Raw genomic sequence first — 24342 nt, 5'->3', positions numbered from 1 at the left:
GGCAGCCGATTTCGAGAATTATTTTTACTGTGCCCATGACATCATTTTTCATTGTCAAAACGAAAGTGCAGTTTCTTTGGGTACTAAACCTATTTTTTGTTCGTTAGGAAAATTGTTTGCAATTTGTATCGATGTGGCAGGAGTTCTGGAACTGAATTGATATTTTTCAACTTGAAAAACAGCACTCACCCGGTCGAGTATTTTACAAACTTAACTCGCCCGACCGTCAACTTCACTCGCATATGCGAGCAGTCGAGTGGATTCTTTGAGACCTGGATTTCAAATCCTTAAATTTTCAAGCTACTGGGTCATTTTCTTTTTATTTGATGTGTCATGTGGACCAGTATAATTATTGCTAGATATTATACTCACATACATATAAGTTTACAAAATATTTAATACACTGACAGACAATGTTCATAAAATTATTAATGATATGCATATCATGAACAATATCATAAGATATTTATAAACAATAAGTAAACAAATCCTCAAACAAAATCATTTTAATAGACTGTTCTTTAATGCTTGTAAAATCCTTTAAAACTTAGTTTAAATTAAACTAATTAGTTGCTTCTTTTGCTAATGATATTTGAGCATATTTCAATTTATATTTTTCACTGATGACGATTTGGAAAAGATGTTTCATGGGATATTTGTAATAGTTTCATACAGGGAATATTGAATAGTTCCTATTCCAACAGTCACTGTGTCTTATATACATTGCATACAAAAATGTAACACGGTTTCAAATGAAAATTGTTATCATGAATGTGTACATTCTAATACATGGACATCATCCTACTCCAACAGTCACTGTGCCTTAAACACTCTAATGTCCTTATTGTCCCACATTCCTACAAGGATTGATCCTGTGTGCTTGCTGTAGCAGACAGATATAGGGCGAGTCACAACATCATTCTTTGTGACCACCTCTGCCAGTATCTGTCTCCCATCCCTGTCCACCTGGTAGATTGTGTCTGTAGAGTATCCACACACAAGAACTTGTCCTGAATCAGTCACATGTAAGCCTGCACATGCTTCTCCCGGTGAGTTCAGTCCACGTACAGTCAGGGTAGAGATCACTGTGCCATCCCTGGACAGGGTGACCAGCTGGTTACTGTTATTGTTGGTCACATATATCCTGTCTCCATCTGGACTCACTGCACAGGAGGTAACTGCGGTATGGAAGACAGTGATGATGAGATGTTGTATTTACGTTGAAATGAAGGGTGTGATATAAAAAGCAGCGAGTCGAAGGTTCTTTATATACAATAAATTGATAAAATTTATTGTGGAACTTAGTGCATACAAAAACACGTAACAAAATTAAGAAACATAAATAAATAGCTATACAAGAACACGAATATTGACGTACAGTGCAGTAAATATCAATTATAATGACCAGTTGTGTAGAGAATGTGATATGTTGAGGTTTTTAATTTAGCTTGGAAATAGTTATCAAAGAAATCATTGTCTACTGTGATATAAAGTTGTTAACTTATGATGATAAAACTACTTTTTTCATTTGCAGGTCATCTACCTTTGTGAATATGCATTCAAAACTAGATTTTGTATTTTGTTCATTATGTTCAGCTCATTATTGACAAAAATAACTTTATTTGATAAGATTACTGGTATATGTGCAGATTATTACTCTTTTTTTTTTAATAACAGAAGAAGCATGGGTCCTTAACGTTTTAAACATTAGAATAATGCTAGGAATAATTATTACCTTCATTGTAACCTGATGTATCCTTATACATCTCCCTCACCAGACTTCCATCCAGAGTATAGAGATACAGAGCTCTACCGTCTGTAATGTACAGGTTACCATTCTGATGGGCAATACCATTACAGTGATGTTGGAGCTTCAGTATCCTGTCCTTTATTAACTGGCCATTGGTCACTCTAATAAAATGGACCTCATTGTTTTCTACGGTAACAGCCATCAAACTGGAGTCAATGCTGCACATGGACCATGGTGACCTAGGCAAGACACAGTGGGCCACCACCTTGTAGGTCTGATCCAGGAGCTTCACATTATGGTTGTTCAGATCTGTGAGGAGGAGTTCTCCAGAAGCTGTCTCACAGATACTGCTTATAAAGCATGTGTAATCACCCTTAATATTCATTCTGTACTTCTTACTACTCTTCACTTTTATGATTTGATCAGACTTGCTTACTGCCCCTGGTTGATGTCCCTGGACCAGCTTATGTGATGAACTTGATACTGGATCAGAAACCTGTCCTAACTTGGTCAGATCACTTGTTTGGTTTCCAGGGCTATAACTTCTAGATGTACTGGATTCTGGATTGGATTTGTTTACCTTGAATCCTGAAGTTGTTTGGTGTCCAGGGTCAGACTGGCTGGTATCTTTAGGTTTATTCTGTCTGCTATCCGTGTTCTGTGTTGTCCTTTTAAAAGGTTGTGATTGTCGCGCTGTGCTCAGTATTTGTCCCAATCCTGAGAGAGTGGACAGGGTTTGTTGGATGGTTGTATCAGGCTTAAAGGTAAGTGTCATTTCAGTCTTTGTTGTCATTTCTTGTAAAACTGATTCTAGCTTAAGGGACTGGTCAAGACATTTTCTGTACTTGATAAAACTAAGTGCTTCACTTTTGTCTTTTATTTTCAGCAAATCTTCATGCAGGCATGTAATATTTTTGATGGACTGAGTGCAGTTTTCAATGTCAGTTTGAATTGATGTTCTCATTGTGACCAGAAATGTGTCCATCTCCTTCTTAGTATATTTCTCCAGTTGATCCAAAGAATCATTAATGGTCTTTCGTAAAACATTGATTTCTTCCAAAATTTTCTTGTACGATTTCTCAAGAGACTTAATATTCTCCTCTAAGTCATCTTTCTCATGTATCAATTTCTGGTGTTGTGTATAAATAGTTGCTGACAACTGGTTAAAGTCTCCTTTTTGATGCAGCTGTTTCAATTTGTCAGATATTAGAACCAAATGACTGCATTTCCTACAAAAACATAAATTTACATCATGTATGTGTTTTCCCAAAGGATGGATTATATTTTTAGATCTACAATTTATGTTGAATTATATTGATTTGTCACACAAGATATCTTTAAAAACATATATCAAATTCAAAGGTCAAGGTCACATAAGTTTGGAGCATGACATTTGTATTTGCACTATATTTATTTTAAGAACACCTTGACCTGTGATCATGAAAATTGGTATAATGGTTAAATGGTTGGAAAAGACGTTTTTAGCCCCCACGTAAGCCATAATATTATACCGTTTATCAAGGGATTTTCTTCCGTCCATAAACCAAGTTTATTTGGCAGGGGATATCAATTCAACAAATTTGCTTGTTTTATTTTGAGATCACAAGGCACGGTGCCTATACCATGTGACTTTTAAAGATCTGTGTTGGGAGAATAAATCGAGACCGAGGTAACATTTTTAAAGATGTCTTTTTAAATATGTCACCATTTTTAATGGGATAAAGAAGAGAGCCCACTCATTCGTGAGAGTTTTCTATAGGTATCATGATTTTTTTAAACAAATAAGTATTTTTTCAGTAAAGTGCAACAGTACTGTGCGTTTGAACGATTATAATAATGTGAGATCAGTGTTGAGACCTCATATTATAAACGCCCGGTTGCATTTTACTGAAAAAATACTAATTCGTTTAAAAAAATCATGATACCTATAGAAAACTCTCACAAATCAGCGGGCTCTCCACTTTATCCCATTAAAAATGGTGAACTATTTAAAAAGACATCCTTGAAAATGTTACCTGGGACGCGCTTTATTCTCCCAACACAGATCTTAAAAAGTCACATGGCATAGGCACCGTGAAGGTTAAAGGTCAAGATCATATGAGTTTGTATAAAGAAATTGTTTTCTGCATGATATCTAGAGAACGCTTTCTTATATGATCATCTATATTGCTATGCTTGTTAGGAGGAAAGAAAAATGATATTGAGGTCAAGAGGTCAAAGATCAAGGTCACATGTGCTTAATACATCACAATTGTTTATATATATTTATATCTAGAAATCTCTTAGCATCATTTAAATCAGTATGCTGGTTTGACTATATGAAGAATGTCCCATAATGATTATCAAGTCAAGAGATAAAAGGTCAAGGTCATATGTACGGCTTTGCTGCATTTTCAAATTATCTCTTGTTTCATGAGTGATGCATGGGTTAAACATCTGTATTCAATCAAAACAAGATGACAATCATCTTAAGGCAGGTGAACAAAAAATATGTATCAGGAACTCTTGTGAAATATTTAATATCTTGGGAGAGATAAAGGTTTGCTAAAGATTGGTATACCGTAAAAACGCAGTCATAAGTCAAGATTTTTACTTCCAAAATTTGATTAAAAGGATGGTATCGACTTATGAGGTCAACCATGAAAAAAATTAATGAAATTCGACAAAGGTTGATCCCCGCCGCAATTGTTTTTTTGTTTTTGTTTTTTTAAACTCGTTGATTTACGACACATGAAATGTTGTCTTTAAACTGATACTTACCAATTAATATAACCACAGTTTGCAACATTTCCATTGTTTATATTTTCATAATTTAATCCCAAGTTTTCATGTTAGCAGGTGTTTTTTATAACTGAATGTGTAAACAAAAGATCAGGTCATTTTTAAAGTCAAGCGATAATTGGCAACCTGTGTGAATTGACAGACGTCATCAAAGGAAAGCCGCTTCCTGTCAAGAAGCCATAAAGCATCACCCTTCTAGCCGATAAAATAAGATTCCTTTAATTTGTGAAGCGACATGTTTAAACAATCGCGAGTCATCGTCCAATTATGTTTGAGCACATGCATAGCTCCGCCTTTTTAACTGTTATGTAGAACAAAGGTGGAGTTAGCGGTCTATTGGTTATGTCAATCATTGTAATAAAAATGTGTTTTACCGAGGAAGTAATCAATTGTTTTGATAGTCAGATTAAAAGTGGAAAGATTTGATTACAGTGATCACAGTGTGTCATCGGATTAAAAGTTTGTGGATTATTACTAGCGTGGACAATTTAGTGCAAACTTTATAATAATAATTTATTTATTTGACTAACACATTTGATTTGTGAAAATGCCTGGAAAACGCAAACGCCATGCGTATGACAATGCGTTTAAAATACGCGTGATAGAATTTGCAGAGAAATCAAATAATAATAGTGCTGCTGAACGCGACTTTATGGTTTCGTATGTCGTTGTTGTGTAAATTACAATGTACATGTATATAGGTCTTGGTTTCCTATGTTGTTGATTTTGTTTTTATGTGGTTCATAATGATTTGCTTGTCTGTATTTTTTATCTATTATTTTCGATTTCCTAAATATATATTGTATTGATTATATTACACAAAGTACCGTACATAAAACACGTGCCCACTATGTCTACATCGCACAGGGCTATAATGACGTCATGGTCTATGTATAGAATAAAAACTTCCCGTACATTTAAAATGGCGTCTGTTTATGAAATTCGTAGACGGACAATTTCTGACTCGACTTATGACTTGGACATATTCGAAATCTCTGATTTTCGTATAATTTTTTACCCCCCGACTTATGAGCGGGCAGACTTATGACTGGGTTTTTACGGTAGACATTTAAAAAAAGATCTTCATAACAAGTGCATATGTACTTACTGATGATTGTGGAAAAGGCAGACATGACATATCAGCACATTGTGCTCCTCACAGAATATGGTCAGTTTTTCTTTCCGGTGCTCCTTACATTTCTCTTGTTCAACCACATCAGTCTCAGGCCATAGGCTGATGTTTTCTTTGCCCAAAATTGCATGCTTCTTGTAAAGATAGTTATGATGCTCCACACATTTGTTACAGTACAATTTGGAACATTCCTTACAGTAAAATTCAGCCTCTGTGTTTCTGTTAGTTTCATGACAGGTGAAACAATTGAAGTCAAAAATAAAGTCACATCCTCTATGGATTGAACCCTCCATATTGGAAGCCATTTTGCCACTATTGATATTCTCTATCGTTAAAATCTTAGTAACCAATGTCAGACGATATCCGGTCATGTGATTGTGTATTGCGTCGCACATTTTTTGATAAAGAACCTGTATCATATTACCAAGAAAGGCTATTTACAGTATAACATGGTTTAAATTGTAAACATGAACTCTTTGTCAATGCTGTTGAATTTTAAAAACTCGTCAGTAATCCATACATTGACAGATAAATGTGGTATATTTTAACTCAATGCAAAAGTTAAACATCAGGGAACTAAAAACGTTTTTATGTAAAATTGTGTAAAATATACAAACTATTATTATGCCCCCCTTCGAAGAAAAGGGGGTATATTGCTTTGCACATGTCTGTCGGTCTGTCGGTCGGTCTGTCGGTCCGTCCACCAGGTGGTTTCCGGATGATAACTCAAGAACGCTTGGGCCTAGGATCATGAAACTTCATAGGTGCATTGATCATGACTTGCAGATGACCCCTATTGATTTTGAGGTCACTAGGTCAAAGGTCAAGGTCACGGTGACCCGAAATAGTAAAATGGTTTCCGGATGATAACTTAAGAACGCTTAGGCCTAGGATCATGAAACTTGATAGGTAGATTGATCATGACTCGCAGATGACCCCTATTGATTTTCAGGTCACTAGGTCAAAGGTCAAGGTCACGGTGACCCGAAATAGTAAAATGGTTTCCGGATGATAACTCAAGAATGCTTAGGCCTAGGATCATGAAACTTGATAGGTAGATTGATCATGACTCGCAGATGACCCCTATTGATTTTCAGGTCACTAGGTCAAAGGTCAAGGTCACAGTGACCCGAAATAGTAAAATGGTCTCCGGATGATAACTCAAGAACGCTTAGGCCTAGGATCATGAAACTTGATAGGTAGATTGATCATGACTCGCAGATGACCCCTATTGATTTTCAGGTCACTAGGTCAAAGGTCAAGGTCACGGTGACCCGAAATAGTAAAATGGTTTCCGGATGATAACTCAAGAACGCTTAGGCCTAGGATCATGAAACTTCATAGGTAGATTGATCATGACTCGCAGATGACCCCTATTGATTTTCAGGTCACCAGGTCAAAGGTCAAGGTCACAGTGACAAAAAACATATTCACACAATAGCTGTCACTACAACGGAGAGCCCATATGGGGGGCATGCATGTTTTACAAACAGCCCTTGTTTCAAGTAGTTTTCATCCAATCCTCACCAAACTTGGGCACAAGTTGTATCTAAATGATCTCTAGGACAAGTTTGAACATGGGTCATTCCGGACCTAAAACTAGGTCACGGGGACACTTCACCAAACTTGGTCAGAAGTTTTATCTAGATGATCTGAAGGCCAAGTTCGAACATGGGCCATGTCAGATCAAAAACTAGGTCACAGGGTCACTTATTACTTTAACACATTGAGCATGGTGTCTGCTCTCTATTTCAAGTAAATTAAATCCGATCTTCAACACACTTGGTCAGAAGTTGTAACTAGATGATGTCTAGGTCAAGTTTTAATATGGGTCGTGCCGGGTTAAAAACAAGGTCACCCGGTATCTTAGTGCGTTTTAAACCTCACCATGTTGTCCGCTCACTAATTCAAGTAGTTTTCATCCAATCCTCCCCAAACTTGGTCACAAGTTTGATCTAAATGATCTCTAGGACAAGTTTGAACATGGGCCATTCCGGACCTAAAACTAGGTCACGGAGACACTTAGTGCGTTTTTTAACATTTAGCATGGTGTCTGCTCTCTAATTCGCGTAGTTTACATCCGATCTTCACCAAACTTGGTCAGAAGTTTTATGGAGATGATCTTAAGGCCAAGTTAGAACATGGGCCGTTCTGGGTCAAAAACTAGGTCAAGGGGTCACTTAGTGCCTTTTAAAAATGTAGCATGGTGTCCGCTGTTTTTTGTGAAGACGACATGCAAAATATTATGTGTCAATGCGGCATGTGGGGGTATTCGTCACGTCTGTGACAAATTTCTAGTTAAATTTAAATGGTTCAGTAATTGTTTCAATAATTAATAATCTAAACGACCATAACGCTAAAGATACAACTTTTTGTGTTTTTAAATTATTTGTTTTTAATTTAATTACGCGTAGAAATAAATGTTTTGATATAACTGTATTACTGTATCATGCATGAAATGCACAATTTCAACGAGGAAACCATCGACGTTTTCATTACCGAAGTAACTGTAAACGATTTTGTCGTGGACGAGTACACATTAAGGACCGATTAGTGTGCTACATGTAGGTATAAGCCATTGTGATGATTGATTGATATTGACACTGGTTTATTCACGCATGACTTATACATGTACACAACCACGCGAATTTTCGCTGCTTGGGGCCATTATATGATACTTGTCGGCATAGAAGTTTGATCAAGGGGCAATACAGATTTTATCAAAAAGGGCACATGGCGGATTTTTCCTTTGAAAAGAGCAGAGTGGCGCTTATGAAAGGCGGCCACGCAAAAAGGGCCTGGGAAAAACACTATATCAGTCACCTTTATTTTGAAGCTCTAGTGTAATGTTGTTCCTAAAATATATTGTTTTACACTTTTAACCTGACAAGTTCTTTGTGATTATTAAAATCTAATAGTAATGTATCAATCTGTATGTGTACTATTGCATAAGCAACAATATGTATTTGAGTTTAAAACATAACTCTAAATCTTTAAAGCTCAATTTCATTGAAGTTCACTGAGTTTATTCCAGAAATGCATCTGTTTTTCAGAGAAAACATATGCTACTAATAACTGGCAACTGCAGTTGAAAACATCATTTTCTTGATACCTTATCAATGATTATGAGGAGTAAATGATTGTAATGTCAGTATGCAGTTGTTTGAGCTATTTGTTTTGTGTGGTGCGAGATCTTGGGAGCAACACATGATTAATTTCTTCAAATCTTTCTTAAAATTTATCAAATTTTCCAGATGAAGACTTATTGTTCAGTGCATGGTTGAATACCAGCTGTACAAATAAATTACATAAATTAAAGCAGCGATTCTGTTATCGGATGTCTGGTTGTAAATTACGCCCCAAAACGGCAGTCGTACATCCCAGGGCTTAACACTAACTTGTTTTCAACTAGCCCATTCGGGCTAGTAAATGCAGAACCTACTAGCCCTGACCAATCTTTCATGTGCCCTGACCCAAGTATTATCAAAACCTTTATATTGATCATTCAACTTGTTTTTTCTCATACTTTCTCTTACTTTCCTCCTTCCCTTTTCTTTTCTTATCCGATGAACCCCGATCCCCACTTGTAAAGCTAAACTTAAACAACTACATGAACGTTTAAACCTATTTTACATAGATTGCTATAACAAACCGTGGTTGCTGTCTGACAACAAATGGTAAGTGAATCTAAGGTGTCACAAAATAACGTGTCACGGTAGTCGTAACAATTGTACAGGGTTAACTCTTTACTAAAAGCTGGGATCAACCATTAATATTAGTTTTGCTAATTGAATTGCAGAAAAAAGATTGTCAAAACATTTTTAATAAATCAAACAAATTAAAGTTATTTAAAATTGATAAATAACTAATAATTTTATAATAATTTTAAAACGTATATTTATCGAGAAAACACGTCACTTCATGGAATCCAATCAAAAACCGTATCTAGCATAATTCCATTTAAAAATAGGTACTGACATGTTTTACAACGACAACCGCTGGGGTTTTTCTAAATTGTCGGCCTCTTTTTGATTGCAATCAGGGGGTTCCAAATCTTTTTCGAGATACGATCCGTTGTTGTCTCTGACTTCACTCTGAGATTTAATTGTCATCTGATCTTACTGTATTAAGATTTTTGCATCTTTGAAAAGCTTATTTAAAGCGCAGTTTATTGGTATAGAACACATAATCCTGCCCAGAATACACATGACTGGTCAGATATGTTCCTGGGACAGTGGCTAGCCCGAACCTAGGTACAGGCAGTGAATGTCGTTCGGACATGCCTTGGTGTTAAGCCCTGCATCCGTTTTACAAAAGGTGGAAGTCCCTGGACGACTGATAATCTGCACTAACCCTGTTTTCTAATGCATGGGACATACAAATCCCATAAATAAATCTGGTGATTCACTTAGTTAACTCCACCCATTAGGTACGGCTTAACGAGTGGCCAATATTGATTTTTCTTACTATGCCTACTATGCAGTTATCAGCATTGCGCTAATACACACAATTATGATTTAAGGGTTGTTAACCACCCGTTCTCACAGAGCTGCGACTTTACGACAATTATCCGGATCAAGCCAAGATCTGAAAAAGGTTTGGATCGGGTCAAATCGAGGCCGATCTGAGTCTAAATCGAGCAATTTGGCAAAAAATGATCTTCAACTTTTTTTCTTCTTGTGTCTTGTTGGACACGATCCTGCTACGCTTGTTTTGAGCATGTTCAAAATAAGCGTGGCAAGAGCGTAGAGCTCTCTGATTATGAAGACTGTACCGTGATCATACTGGGCTTATGAAGACTCCACTACGTTTCTCCTGCGATTTGTCACGATCAGACCGCGTTTTCGGCCACGCTTTGATCGTAGAAGAAGCGGCGTCTATGTGTGAACCGGGGGTAATGAAACATGGAAACAAAAATGTTTAATATAATAAAAAAAATTATTTTGTGCTTGGCAATTTTTTTCATTCTGAAATAATCATTTTAAGCTCATCTATTATTTGAAAAAAAATTATGAGCTATTGTCATCACCTTGGCGTCGGCGTCCGGTTAAGTTTTGCGTTTAGGTCCACTTTTCTCATAAAGTATCAATGCTATTGCATTCAAACTTGGTACACTTACTTACTATCATGAGGGGACTGGGCAGGCAAAGTTAGATAACTCTGGCTTGTATTTTGACAGAATTATGTGCCCTTTTTATACTTAGAAAATTGAAAATTTTGGTTAAGTTTTGTGTTTAGGTCCATTTTATTCCTTAATTATCAAAGCTATTGATTTCATACTTGCAACACTAACTAACTATTATAAGGGGACTGTGCAGGCAAAGTTATGTAACTCTGACTGGCATTTTGACAGAATTATGTGCCCTTTTTATACTTAGAAAATTAAAAATTTTGTTAATTTTGGGGTTAAGGTCCAGTTTTTTCCTAAAGTATCAAAGCTATTGCTTTCATACTTGCAACACTTATTAACTATTATAAGGGGACTGTGCAGGCACAGTTATGTAACTCTGACTGGCATTTTGACGGAATTATGGGCCCTTTATACTTGAAAATTTGGTTAAGTTTTGTGTTTTGGTCAACTTTACCCCTAAAGTATCATAGATGCTTTCATTCTTGGAACACTCGCAAACTATCATAAGGGGACAGTAAAGGACAAGTTGCATAACTCTGGTTGTCATTTTTACGGAATTATGGCCCTTTTATGACTACGTAACTTTGAATATATGGCTACATTTTGTGTTTAGATCCACTTTACTTCTAAAGTATCAAGGCTATTGCTTTCAAACTTCAAATACTTTCATGCGGTTACTGTACCTGGCAAGTTGAATTTTACCTTGACCTTTGAATGACCTTGACTCTCAAGGTCAAATTATAAAATTTTGCAAAAATTGCATAACTTCTTTATTTATGATAAGATTCGATTGATTCTTTGACAAAACAACTCTTACCTGACATACCACAATAGACTCCACCCAAACCATCCCCCACGCCCCCCCCTCAATCCCCCCATTATTTTTTGTTTAATTAAAGATCATCTAATAAATGACCACCACACCCTCACACTTCACACTATACCCCCCCACCCCCCCCCCACACACACAAAAGAAAAAAATTGTATGCCCCCAGTAGGGTGGCATATAGCAGTTGAACTGTCCGTCAGTATGTCAGTCATTCTGTCCGTCCGTCCAAAGCAATTGGCCATAACTTTTTCACTTATGAATATAGCAACTTGATATTTGGAATGCATGTGTATCTCATGGAGCTGCACATTTTGAGTGGTGAAAGGTCAAGGTCATCCTTCAAGGTCAAATGTCAAATTTATGGTGTCTGTCCGTCCGAAAACTTTAACATTGGCCATAACCTTTTCAATATTGAAGATAGCAACTTGATATTTGGCATGCATGTGTATCTCATGGAGCTGAACATTTTGAGTGGTGAAAGGTGAAGGTCAAGGTCATCCTTAAAGGTCAAATGTCAAATATATGGTGTCTGTCCATCCGAAAACTTTAACGTTGGCCATAACTTTTTAATATTGAAGATAGCAACTTGATATTTGGCATGCATGTGTATCTCATGAAACTGCACATTTTGAGTGGTGGAAATTCAAGGTCAAGGTCATCCTTCAAGGTAATTTTTTTTTTTAAATCAAAGCGGCATTCTCATGAAGCTGCACATTTTGGGTGGTGGAAGTTCAAGGTCAAGGTCATCCTTCAAGGTCAAGGTCATCCTTCAAGGTCAAAGGTCAAAGAATAAATAAAAATTTTCAAAGTGGCGTTCTCATGAAGCTGCACATTTTGAGTGGTGGAAGTTCAAGGTCAAGGTCATCCTTCAAGGTTAAGGTCATCCTTCAAGGTCAAAGATAAAATAAATAAATATTTCAATGCGGCGTTTTCATAAAGCTGCACATTTTGAGTGGTGGAAGTTCAAGGTCAAGGTCATCCTTTAAGGTCAAAGGTAAAAAAAAACTTTTTTTTCTCAAAGCGGAGCAATAGGGGGCATTGTGTTTCTAACAAACACATCTCTTGTTTTTTTCAAACATGGTTAAAAATTACAAATATTTATTTTTATTATTTTATTTTTGAAATACCGTCCAATCATCCCACCCAAGAATCCCCCCCCCCCCCCAAATTTTTTTATATATTTTTTGTTGCATTTTTTGTTGCATTTTTGGAAGATAATGTAATAAATGACCACACACCCACACTATACACCCCTCTCCACTCCACCCCTCCCTCCTTTGTGATTGAAATTGAGATAGGTCCCTACATCTTTAAAAAGAAAAATAGATGAGCAGTCTGCATCTGCAAGGCGGTGCTCTTGTTATTCTTCTCAAAATGGTCTGTTACATTCAATCTGAATTTTAAATTCTCTTGTTGATTGCTTGTTAAAACAAAATGTGAATTTTGCTCGATGCTTGCTGATCTTGCCACTTGATTCACACATGTTCAAATGGGAATTCTGCCAAGCCATAATTCACTGAATGTATATGCATTTGTGTTAAATAGCAGAAGTTTGTGTTGAAGAAATTCTTTAACACATTATTGTCAATATTGGGCATATTTTGGTTTTGAAAATAGAAATGGTAATTATACTGCATTATAGGGTAATGAACATAGTTGAAACATGTATGCATCAAGCAATCAACACAAACATTATGGTTTCTTTAAAGTATACAGTACAGCCAACGTGGAACAAACATATTTCCCGACCCGCCGAGTCAAGGTGCCACGAGTCGATGCCGAATCGGCTGTTAAAGCCGTGCCAGTTTGCGGCGGCACGTCACATTTCTCCGCGATGCTTCGCATCTGTCTGCCGAGGCAAGCTGTGATGCCCGTCATTAAATAAAAATCTTGTACAAATGACTAGTTAGTTAATTAATTTTAAAAGAACAATTATAATAATATTTAAATATTTAAATAATAATATTTAAAATCATAATTAATTATGCCCCCCTTCGAAGAAGAGGGGGTATATTGCTTTGCACATGTCGGTCGGTCTGTCTGTCGGTCGGTCCGTCCACCAGGTGGTTTCCGGATGATAACTCAAGAACGCTTGGGCCTAGGATCACGAAACTTTACAGGTACATTGATCATGACCCGCAGATGACCCTTATTGATTTTGAGGTCACTAGGTCAAAGGTCAAGGTCACGGTGACCCGAAATAGTAAAATGGTTTCCGGACGATAACTCAAGAACACTTAGGCCTAGGATCATGAAACTTGATAGGTAGATTGATCATGACTCGCAGATAACCCCTATTGATTTTCAGGTCACTAGGTCAAAGGTCAAGGTCACAGTGACCCGAAATAGTAAAATGGTTTCCGGATGATAACTCACGAAATCTTAGGCCGAGGATCATGAAACTTGATAGGTAGATTGATCATGACTCGCAGATGACCCCTATTGATTTTCAGGTCACTAGGTCAAAGGTCAAGGTCACAGTGACCCGAAATAGTAAAATGGTTTCCGGATGATAACTCAAGAACGCTTATGCCTAGTATCATGAAACTTGATAGGTAGATTGATCATGACTCGCAGTTGACCCCTATTGATTTTCGGGTCACTATATTAAAGGTCAAGGTCACGGTGGCCTGAAATAGTAACATGGTTTCCGGATGATAACTCAAGAACGCTAATGGCTACGATCATGAAACTTCATAGGTACATTGATCATGACACGCAGATTATCCCTATTGATTTTGAGGTTACTAGGTCAAAGGTCAAGGTCATGGTGACCCGAAATAGTAAAATGGTTTCCGAATGATAACTCAAGAACGCTTATGCCTAGGATCATGAAACTTCACAGGTACATTGATCATGACTCGCAGATGACCTCTATTGATTTTCAGGTCACCAGGTCAAAGGTCAAGGTCACGGTGACCTGAAATAGTAAAATGGTTTCTGGATGATCACTCAAGAACGCTAATGGCTAGGATCATGAAACTTCATAGGTACATTGATCATGACTGGCAGATGACCCCTATTGACTTTCAGGTCACTAGGTCAAAGGTCAAGGTCACAGTGACAAAAAACATATTCACACAATGGCTGTCACTACAACGGAGAGCCCATATGGGGGGCATGCATGTTTTACAAACAGCCCTTGTTTAATGTATCTATTACTGCATACTTGCTATTTTCCCCGTCGCTACTCATTACCCGATAATCACGTATATTCCAGTTTCAAAGCAAATTCTGGTAAATATTTACAATAAAAGTTCTCATGAATTTTAAAAAATTCAAGCATTCACCATTTTTCTTAAGTGTCAAACAAATTTTGGCATTTGTTTCTATTTAAAGATGTGATGAAAGAACGTCCAATCAGGGCGTTTTTTTTTCACTGAACATGCGTAAATCGCCTGACGTGATATTCATGTTTTTATACAACACAAAATACACCCATACTTTCCATGCGACATTCTACATGTCTGCATAATTTTTGCGTGCTTTTTATTTAGACAAAGGATAAAGCACTGTTTATTTGACGCTAGAATTTAATTGTTAATGTTGTGTTAGCATTAAAATTCGGAAGCGTGTTTCGGATTACAGATTGAATAATGCTCATTTGAGAATAGAACGAAACATTAACAGTTGTGCGTAATTAATTCAATGATAATGTGTTATGGCGCATTAAGTGTCGAATATATTTAAGGACGTGATATTATATTAATAGTCTATAAAGCATCATATAAAAAACTTATTGAAACGTGAAAATAATAACTATGAAAGTAGCGTAAATCTAGGTTTTGACGCTACACAAATGAACATATAGGCATATATCTTTGCACTCAATCCACAGTGTATGTACATACATGGCGGATTTATGCTGCGAAAGTACTCGAGGTTAATACAGACTTGGCTTCGCTGTGCAGATCGATGCCACATGCCTCGGAGATACGCCGCGTGAACACATGACGCCGCTGCAGAGTACTTACGTTCTGGCCGTGTGGTGACCAAGGATTATGTTTGTTCCGCATTGGCTGTACTGTAGATTGAAAGTGGGACTTCAATCATTATGTCATGTAAATTGAAGTCTTAGAAGTCAAAACTACCAAGTTTGGAAAACTAGTGGAAGTGTTTTCAAAGTGTATACAGTCAAAATTGATCTAACAGTCACTTGAGAAGAACGGTCAAATGCAGACAACGGTCAGCCTGGATCTCACCCCACCCCGGACGAAAATCACTCTGCATTACACTTGAGAATAACGGTCAATTGTCCATAACGGCCAATGGCCAGTATATTTTGCTCCGAAAGTTATGTTTGAACCGGAAACAACTGTCGCGAAAATTAAGGATTCAAACGAAATAGGTGCACATAACAATAAGAAAGTATATAATTAGCAATTATCGGCTGCATTCATAATGACAAAGCATCAGCGCATGACAAAGTCAATATATCTTGATCGTTGATAAGGTGTTAAAAACAACACTTAGCTGGTGATTGTTGTTATAAGGTGATAAAAAGATTAGTGATTGTCTATTCAGGAAAAATATACATTGAATTGCATCTTTTATAAACAAACTAAATATTTTTAAACAAGATTTTGGCGTCTTTTTCTTTGAATTAGAATGATACAGTTACACCTTTCGGTTTATGACAGCGAATCCGCTGTTATAATTGTTGGGATGTGACGTCAATAACACGTGACAATCTTTATTTGAAAATACTGTCGGATTTACTGAATGAACAAGATGCACGAGTAAACAACAACTCTAAATAATCATTGATAATGTCGTATATTTAGTTTAAAAATAATTATGAAATTAAATCAATTTATAAGACTTTATTCTGTATTATTTAATAGAAATTATTTCTGTTATTTTGCAAGATATTGGCAATTAGCCTTTGTTTTACTCTGTGTGCCAACGACTGGGTGGGGTAACGACGTAGCAATACTACTTACTGACCAACCATCTAAAAAGTGGGGATCCGAGAATTAAGCGGTCACTCGTCGACAGTTTTGACTGTATGTACAATTTGTATGTCCACATTTATTTTGCTCATTCTTCAATCAACACAAGAATGTCCATGCAAAGGTACTTATATGATTGACTGTATAATTATGATTGAGTGATTGACAATGTAATGCTCTAATAGCAAGACTGCTTTAAAAAGTTATTCTTTTTTACGCAAGATTCTTATTCATCAAAGTTTTTGTGACCTCTTTACCTTTCTATTAAAGTTCACCTGCCACGGTTTTAAAAACCCGTAAAACACCTTTATTTATCGAATTTAGTGCATATCTAAACTATTTCGCACCTCACTTCATTTCAAATACGGTGTTATTAGTGAGAACGAATAGAACAAAGTCGCGATTTTTCACACATTCCGATGTTCTCGCCATTTTCATTCAAACCGGAAGTGACGTCACAGGCACTCAATAACGATTCAATTACGAGCCGGCATCATAAATGGCTTCAGATGTATTATATCTTGCAACTTTAGTTAAAAAATTGTTGAAAAATGGAAGATGATAGCGATTACGATGAGTTTTCCGTTCAACCGTATATGTATGAGCCAGAATTTAGTGACAGTCAATCAGATTTTTCTGATTCTGACTCGGACAGCGAGGAAAATTTTGCCGATGCCCAAGACGACCATCGTGTTGGGAATACGGATTGGTAAATATATAATTTTGTTACATGCAGGTGTCGGCAAAAAACAAAATAAAATTATTCTTTGATTGTTATTCTACAGTACAAGCTTGTTGAATATGACTAGGTTGTATGATCTAATTATTATAAATTAGAACGGATACTTGAGCCTGTTCTGATTAGGAAGGAATGTTTGTATTGCAATTCGACGTATTTGTTTTATTTTCAGATGTGCATGTTCATGTTGCACACCATATCGTGTGCAGATTGAGTGCAAATGCTGCACAGAATACCCAGAGCTGATGGAAAGGATGGACGAGGCAGGGGTAAAGTGCATAACTGAGCATACTGGCTTCAAAGCTAACTGTCTCCATCCAGATGTCATTGAAGTTTCGTTTTATGAGTTCCTTGATGTAAATGGTCCCATCGGTGATGAAGAACCAATACATGAGTAAGTTGTCATTAATTATTAAAAATGTTTATGAAACCAGGACAGATTGTTTGTAAAGAAAATACACTGTAGACATTAAATAACACAATGTTTTGTGTGAACTTGTCATTTGTATTTCATACTGTAAATATGTTTTGATACAAATAATAAAAATAACATAAAAAAGACAACATTAAAATACGCGTGTATACAAGATGACTGGGTTATCTCACAGGTGGTTAGCGTGTGGCTATGATATTAATTAGTGAAAACATCATTTTGAATGATAAATAATCATATTATAACGAAAAATTAACTTTTCTGAAAAAAAATATTTCACTATCAAATATATATATAACAAGGTATGCAACTCAAAATCAGCCCAAAACGGGGTGCATCGCTTTGAACAGCCATATCTTCATCAATTTTGCAGCGATTTTCACGATCTCGGTCTTATTCAACGCAGAAATGAATTTCCTTTCTGGAAATGTATATGTCTTGCAATATTTTTACAAATGCTGGGTCAACTTTTAAGAAATAACACGATACACAACACGCATGACCCAGTTGACAGTGATCATGTATTCTTTATGAATGAAATTTCCAGTTGTAAAGACACACCTCCGCATTGGACCAATGAAATCACTCGTATGTTTAAAATGTCAGTTAGTTGAAATGTATGTAAACAAAGGTTTCAAACGGCGCTGGACAGTTAGTCTTGATGCAGAATGTAACGACAAGAACGGTAATAATGTTTTTTCATACGTTTTATTGAATTATGGTATCAAACTACATGAACTTTATAGGGAAGTTGCCCTTTACTCCGTGAAGATTTCAGTCTTAAAGACAGCATGATCACTGTCAACTGGGTCATGCGTGTTGTGTATCGTGTTATTTCTTAAAAGTTGACCCAGCATTTGTAAAAATATTGCAAGACATATACATTTCCAGAAAGGAAATTCATTTCTGCGTTGAATAAGACCGAGATCGTGAAAATCGCTGCAAAATTGATGAAGATATGGCTGTTCAAAGCGATGCACCCCGTTTGGGGCTGATTTTGAGTTGCATACCTTGTTATATATATATTTGATAGTGAAATATTTTTTTTCAGAAAAGTTAATTTTTCGTTATAATATGATTATTTATCATTCAAAATGATGTTTTCACTAATTAATATCATAGCCACACGCTAACCACCTGTGGGTTATCTAATTGTAAAATGAAGTATCAATTTGCTACACAATGATTTTTGGTTACTTACAAATGCCAGTTCATTATTATTTTTCAACATTTGAAATAAAAATATAAATACAAGCTGTTTAATTTTTTCATAAGTACACTACAATAACAACCTGCTACAACATGATGTGAAGTTGCTTACAAAATCTGATTTCTGACATATTTTCAGTAAAATATATATTATATAATATTATATTCAAGCTGAATAAGTTTGTTAAACTGTAAACTTAAGTAAGAATCTGCTACAGCATGGCTTGTGTAATTGTCAGGTTGAAAAGTACCTTTGTTTTACTAAACATACTAATATTTATCATAATGGTATCCTTATACATTTATAACTTCAGAGTATACAGATACATTGCATATAGAAGACTGGCTCCTTGGATTTGGCACCGTCTGAGCAAGAAGGACCGACGACCTCTTCCGTCAAGCGCTGTGGCAGCCATTCGCCAGAGATTTCCATACGACTCATACATTGGATTTTGCTCGCCAGGGATGGAAACTAACATTTTACAGTTGGTTTCCCACATGGACAACCATCTATAGTTTTTTGGTTTCCCATCGTAAGCCTTAACGCGCCCAGTACTATGTACATGTAGTGTCATGTGTAACCAATACTTTCTTTAAAAGTAATAGATAACTATACAACAAAACGGGCAACCACTAATGTCCATCCCTGTTCGCTAATTAAATCGCGAACGATGGTTCTGCACAGCCTCTGACTTCAGGATTCTGTTTGCAGATGAAGACAGGGGTGGCGGTGAAAACAGAATGTTGCCAGAGGCAGCCCTTGCATTGGCATCGCTCTTGTACTCCTTTCATCCTAAGCAGCCCTGCCATTAGTTCATCAACATAGTCTGAAAGTTATATTAAAATAAATTATAATTATTGATAAATTGTTCCTTCTTATTAGAGAATAATAAACAATGAATGTTTTTTGTATTGTTGTCTTCAACCATGTATTACAGAAATCTATTGCTTTAAGAAACCAAACATTTTGATAAAAGATTGCATGTAAACTCATGTATTTATTTTGATATCTTAGATAATTTCACTATCTGTTCAGAAAAAGAGACTTGTATCAAGCTTATTCTAAAAACTCAACAAGTTCAAAATGCAAATACATTTAATGTTGTTTTACATTCAGAATAATCACCAGATTTTAGAATCATAATTTCTAAATTTTGTTTCAACATATTGGACAAGTTCAGGTGATTTCTGTAAGCGGTAATGTATTTTTTTATGTGCAAAAACAAAATTCTTCAACAAGATAATTCAATATTGCTATCTGTGGTTATTATTTATACAATAAAATTCATTATGAATACATTACCATAAGTGCAATTCTCTTTAACTGCTTTAACCACATGGTGTCCAGCCTTGTACTTAGGATAGGAGAGTCTGTATCTTTTTTCCCCCTGTCTGGTCTCAGCCTGCTTGCGGTTTGCATTTGCCACGGAATGCAAAGCAGCAAGATGTAGTCTGCAATTTAAAAGTAACATTATTGGAATGAATTACAATATGAACTGAGACACACAACAGAGGCCCTAACACTTTTGTCCTTTCCCTGTGGTTTGACAGTGAACCCCATATGTTCTGTTGGCCAAAATACAACCGTCTGAAATGATGAACATTTTGCATTTTTCAGAAAAACACAATGCCCCCAGCTGCGCCACTTTGAAGCATATATTTGACATTTGACCTTGAAGGATAGCCTTGACCTTGACCTTTCACCACTCATAATGTGCAGCTCCGTAAGATACACATGCATGCCAATTATCAAGTTGCTATCTTCAATATTGCTAAAGTTATGACCAATTGTAAAGTTTTCGAACAGACTAACAGACTGACAGACGGATGAACTGATGGCCAGTTCAAAAACTATATGCAACCCTTTGGGAGCATAAAAAATAGAAAGTTTCCCCATGTATAGAAACAGAAAATAAAGAATTAAAACTATATCACAAGAATTGAGGATTTTTTTTCAAGCCAATGTAAATATGTAACTCCTATCACATAAAAATCAGGCTGTTTGGAAATAATTAAACACACTTATTAATAATTGACATTGTTTGGAGATTGTTAAACAAACTAATTATTAATTGACATTATTACGAACCTCAGATGTCTGTGATGACTGTGAATACACATTATCAAAATGTGATTCAGGATCACTGATCCGAACAGGCGACTGTTCACAAGACATTTCTTCACAGACATCTGGCTCTTCCACACATGATGAATATGGGTCCTACAAATAATTGTCATGTTACTTTTTATAAATTCACACAGAATAATGACAGAATGACACAAATGTTTATATCACTTAATATAAGCCAAACTATGCTATTGAACTTTGAAATAGTATGTGTCGCACTCTGAGAAACTGGGCATAATGCAGGTGCGTAAAGTGGTGTCCCAGATTAGCCTGTGCAGTCCGCACAGACTAATCAGGGACGACACTTTCCGCTGGAATGGTATTTTTTGTTTAAAGGGAGTCCCTTCTTACTGAAAATCTTGTTAAGACGGAAAGTGTTGTCCCTAATTAGCCTGTGCGGACTGTACAGGCTAATATGGGACGAAACTTTACGCACAGGCATTATGCCTAGTTTTCTCAGAACGCGACAGATATATTGCAATCATTAGCCTTTTAGTGGAAGTGGGGATAGTCTGATCAGTTTCCTTTTCGGATTTTGAAATTGAAGGGTGCTAATTTTTAAAAGAGCTCTTCAGTGCACAATGCCATATTATCTCATTTGCATAATTTTAATATAAAAGCATGTGTTTCATTATAATTACTAAGTAAATATTTCTAATAACATGATTGTTAATTGAAAACACAATTTCTATTATAAATAAAACTAGTTTCAGTTTGAACATTTATATTAATTTATTGATAAATACAACTTCCTTTATAATCATATGATAAAATCCACACAAGAGCATGGTGTAGGGCATAGTGAGACCTTGGGTGGGACTTGGAACTGCACCCCTTGGTTAGCTAAGCTAGGGCACTGGTCTGATAGTAATACATTTTATGATTGTTTGTTGATTTAATTGGGCTAGGAATAATCTTTATCTTGAAACCATACTGTGGTCTACCATAATCTTGTGATATATCCAAAGATAAGGCGCTATTCAACAACTAAATAGCCATAAACTCCAAGACACTGATAGCAGTTCTGTATGGATTAATACACAACACTGGTAACTGGTGTCAATTTGACTGGTAACCATGGACATTCTTGAAACTTAAGAAACTAAGAAGCAATCATGTGCTTTGTTATATTTAATTGAATCTAGAGAATATTATTTCAGAGAAATGCCAAGCTGTTCATTGTTTAAGAAATAATAAATTGTACAAATAATTACAGTCCATGCACAAAACCCTTCTCAATTTACATTTTTATCTGAATAATTCAATACAGCATGCTGAAATGTGTTAGTAAATACTATTAATATTTTTATTAATACTATTCTAATTTACTTTTACAATGTCTTTTAATCATTTGTGTAATAGACAGTACTTTTTTTATTTTGTTCAATATATCAGTATAAGAAAGTTTACATAATAATTATTGTTTTACCAGCACTTTGATTCTCTCATACTTTCTTATCTTATGGAAATGTAATTGAAATAAGCCCAATATTATTTTTATACTTTGAATATTTTTGGTGAGTTAGCTAGTCTTATTTATTTATCAAATGGAATGTTTTTGTCAGTTTTAAAGCTGTTCCACTGATTAACCTATTTTTCCTTATTAATAAGAGAAGTGTTTTAATTAATTGTTTGTCACTAAGCCATTAATTCATACATGCATACAAAATATAAGAAAATTTTGAAAAATATATATTAAAAGGTAAAATAATTAGGCATATCCATACTGGGCATAAGGCTGAGCCTGTACATGATCGAACCCATGTGTGCCCCATCATTCCTTATAAACTGACTAGACTTTTAAAGTGTGGATGAAATTGGAATTATCATATAAGCAGCATTTTCCAGCTACTTGGTACAGAAAGATTTCCATTTTTTGCGGATGTGTTCTGAGTGGAAGGCTCATTATCCAGAAAAACCTAATCCATCCTGTATGTTGACCATCAACAGCACTGACATTACTCAACAATATACAGGAAATGGCCTGCCGCCTTGAGCTCAGGTCACCTAGCTGAGAAGGACACATATCAACCACTGCGCTTATAAGACCATCTTTATGTTATTGATAAAATATAATTTATTTAAATATAATGCATGGTTAATACTGTGAAGAAATACTTATAAGTTGTTTGCGGATTCAAATGTTTGACAAAACAATGTGTGAGAATACTATAGTCTATAGGTCAAACAATATTTCTACAGTACAGCTTCCTCTCCTTTGTATTAGCCTGACCAGTATTTGAAATAAACTTGCATCGGAGACTATTGTGCATTATTTTCTAACCAGATGTCAACGCATTTTTTAATACAAATGTCTTGAAATCATTTGTAATAATATGCTGACTAATCAGACTAAAATTATTAAGCACTATGAATATCAAAATAAACAAGCATAGATTTATAGTCATTAGAAACATAATTACCGGTTTCTGGTTCCTATTAGAATATGCGCCATACTTCGCTCGGTTGTGCTTCCCTGGTCCAAGGTCGTTGGGATTTAGTGGAGCTTTCTTTGAAGCTTTGTATGCCTCTGTTTCCGGAAATATCGTTGGAATTGCACCAGCTTTGAGCTTGAGCTTTAACGCCATTCCAACACTTGCCATAACACTTGGAGGATGAAAAAAAAAACTGTCGTCAAAATGTTTCAAGCACAATCTAGATGCCTTACTCGGTTTGAAATCAACCAGTCCCCCATCGATTACTCTCCTGGAATTCACTGCCTTTATCCATTTCTTACAAGTAACATCATCCTTCGGAAAACGGAAAAAACCTTCTTTCCCTTTTCCTCACGTTCTTTGCACCCGAAAGCAACACACTGAACCATATCGAATAACGATTGTCATGCAAAAAATACAGAAAAAAACACACGATTTCAATAAAACTTGTGTAAAAGAAGTGTATTATGCTAACGTGATAGATCTATTGAGCGTCAAATTTGACATTAAGCGCGAAGTGTTCACGCTTTGATTCGTAATAACAATGGACGAGTTTCCGATTCATGCGCGTTGAGTGCCTGTGACGTCACAACCAAAATAGGTGGCGGAAATACCCGGGCGGTTTACGGAAAACAAAAACATAGTTTTTTAGTATCGTAACATTTTTTGCCATAGCTCTTGATGATTCCACTCGTTTTAGAATATACATATTTATAAAAATGCATTTTTCGTGATAAAATCGACAGTTCACCTTTAAGATTTTATATCGCATTTTCAAATCATTGTTTCTTAACCCTTTATCACTTAGATACGTATTTTTACG

General features: G+C 35.9%; 3 protein-coding genes across 4 annotated transcripts in view; 1 reads left to right on the top strand and 2 right to left on the bottom strand.

The window, feature by feature from the left end:
- Positions 1-24342, top strand: part of LOC127867599 (D-glucuronyl C5-epimerase B-like) — a 157713-nt gene that overhangs the window by 55211 nt on the left and 78160 nt on the right. The gene's annotated exons all lie outside the window — the stretch shown is intronic.
- On the bottom strand, positions 380-6044 carry LOC127867598 (uncharacterized). Its single transcript, XM_052408875.1, has 3 exons — positions 5640-6044; positions 1736-2979; positions 380-1178 (listed from the first exon to the last, which is right to left on the bottom strand). Exons 1-3 carry the CDS (start codon positions 6032-6034, stop codon positions 814-816), a joined length of 2004 nt encoding a protein of 667 aa, XP_052264835.1. The 5' UTR covers positions 6035-6044; the 3' UTR covers positions 380-813.
- Positions 18897-23637, bottom strand: LOC127867601 (uncharacterized). The gene is made up of 4 exons (XM_052408883.1): positions 23508-23637; positions 21046-21177; positions 20260-20408; positions 18897-19783 (listed from the first exon to the last, which is right to left on the bottom strand). The coding sequence occupies exons 1-4, from the start codon at positions 23537-23539 to the stop codon at positions 19614-19616; spliced, it is 483 nt and encodes a 160-aa protein (XP_052264843.1). The 5' UTR covers positions 23540-23637; the 3' UTR covers positions 18897-19613.

This window comes from Dreissena polymorpha, chromosome 2 (genome assembly GCF_020536995.1).
Source record: "Dreissena polymorpha isolate Duluth1 chromosome 2, UMN_Dpol_1.0, whole genome shotgun sequence".
Lineage (NCBI taxonomy): Eukaryota > Metazoa > Mollusca > Bivalvia > Myida > Dreissenidae > Dreissena > Dreissena polymorpha.
Note: the sequence above shows the minus strand (reverse complement) of the source record. Positions and strands in the feature narration are given on the sequence as shown.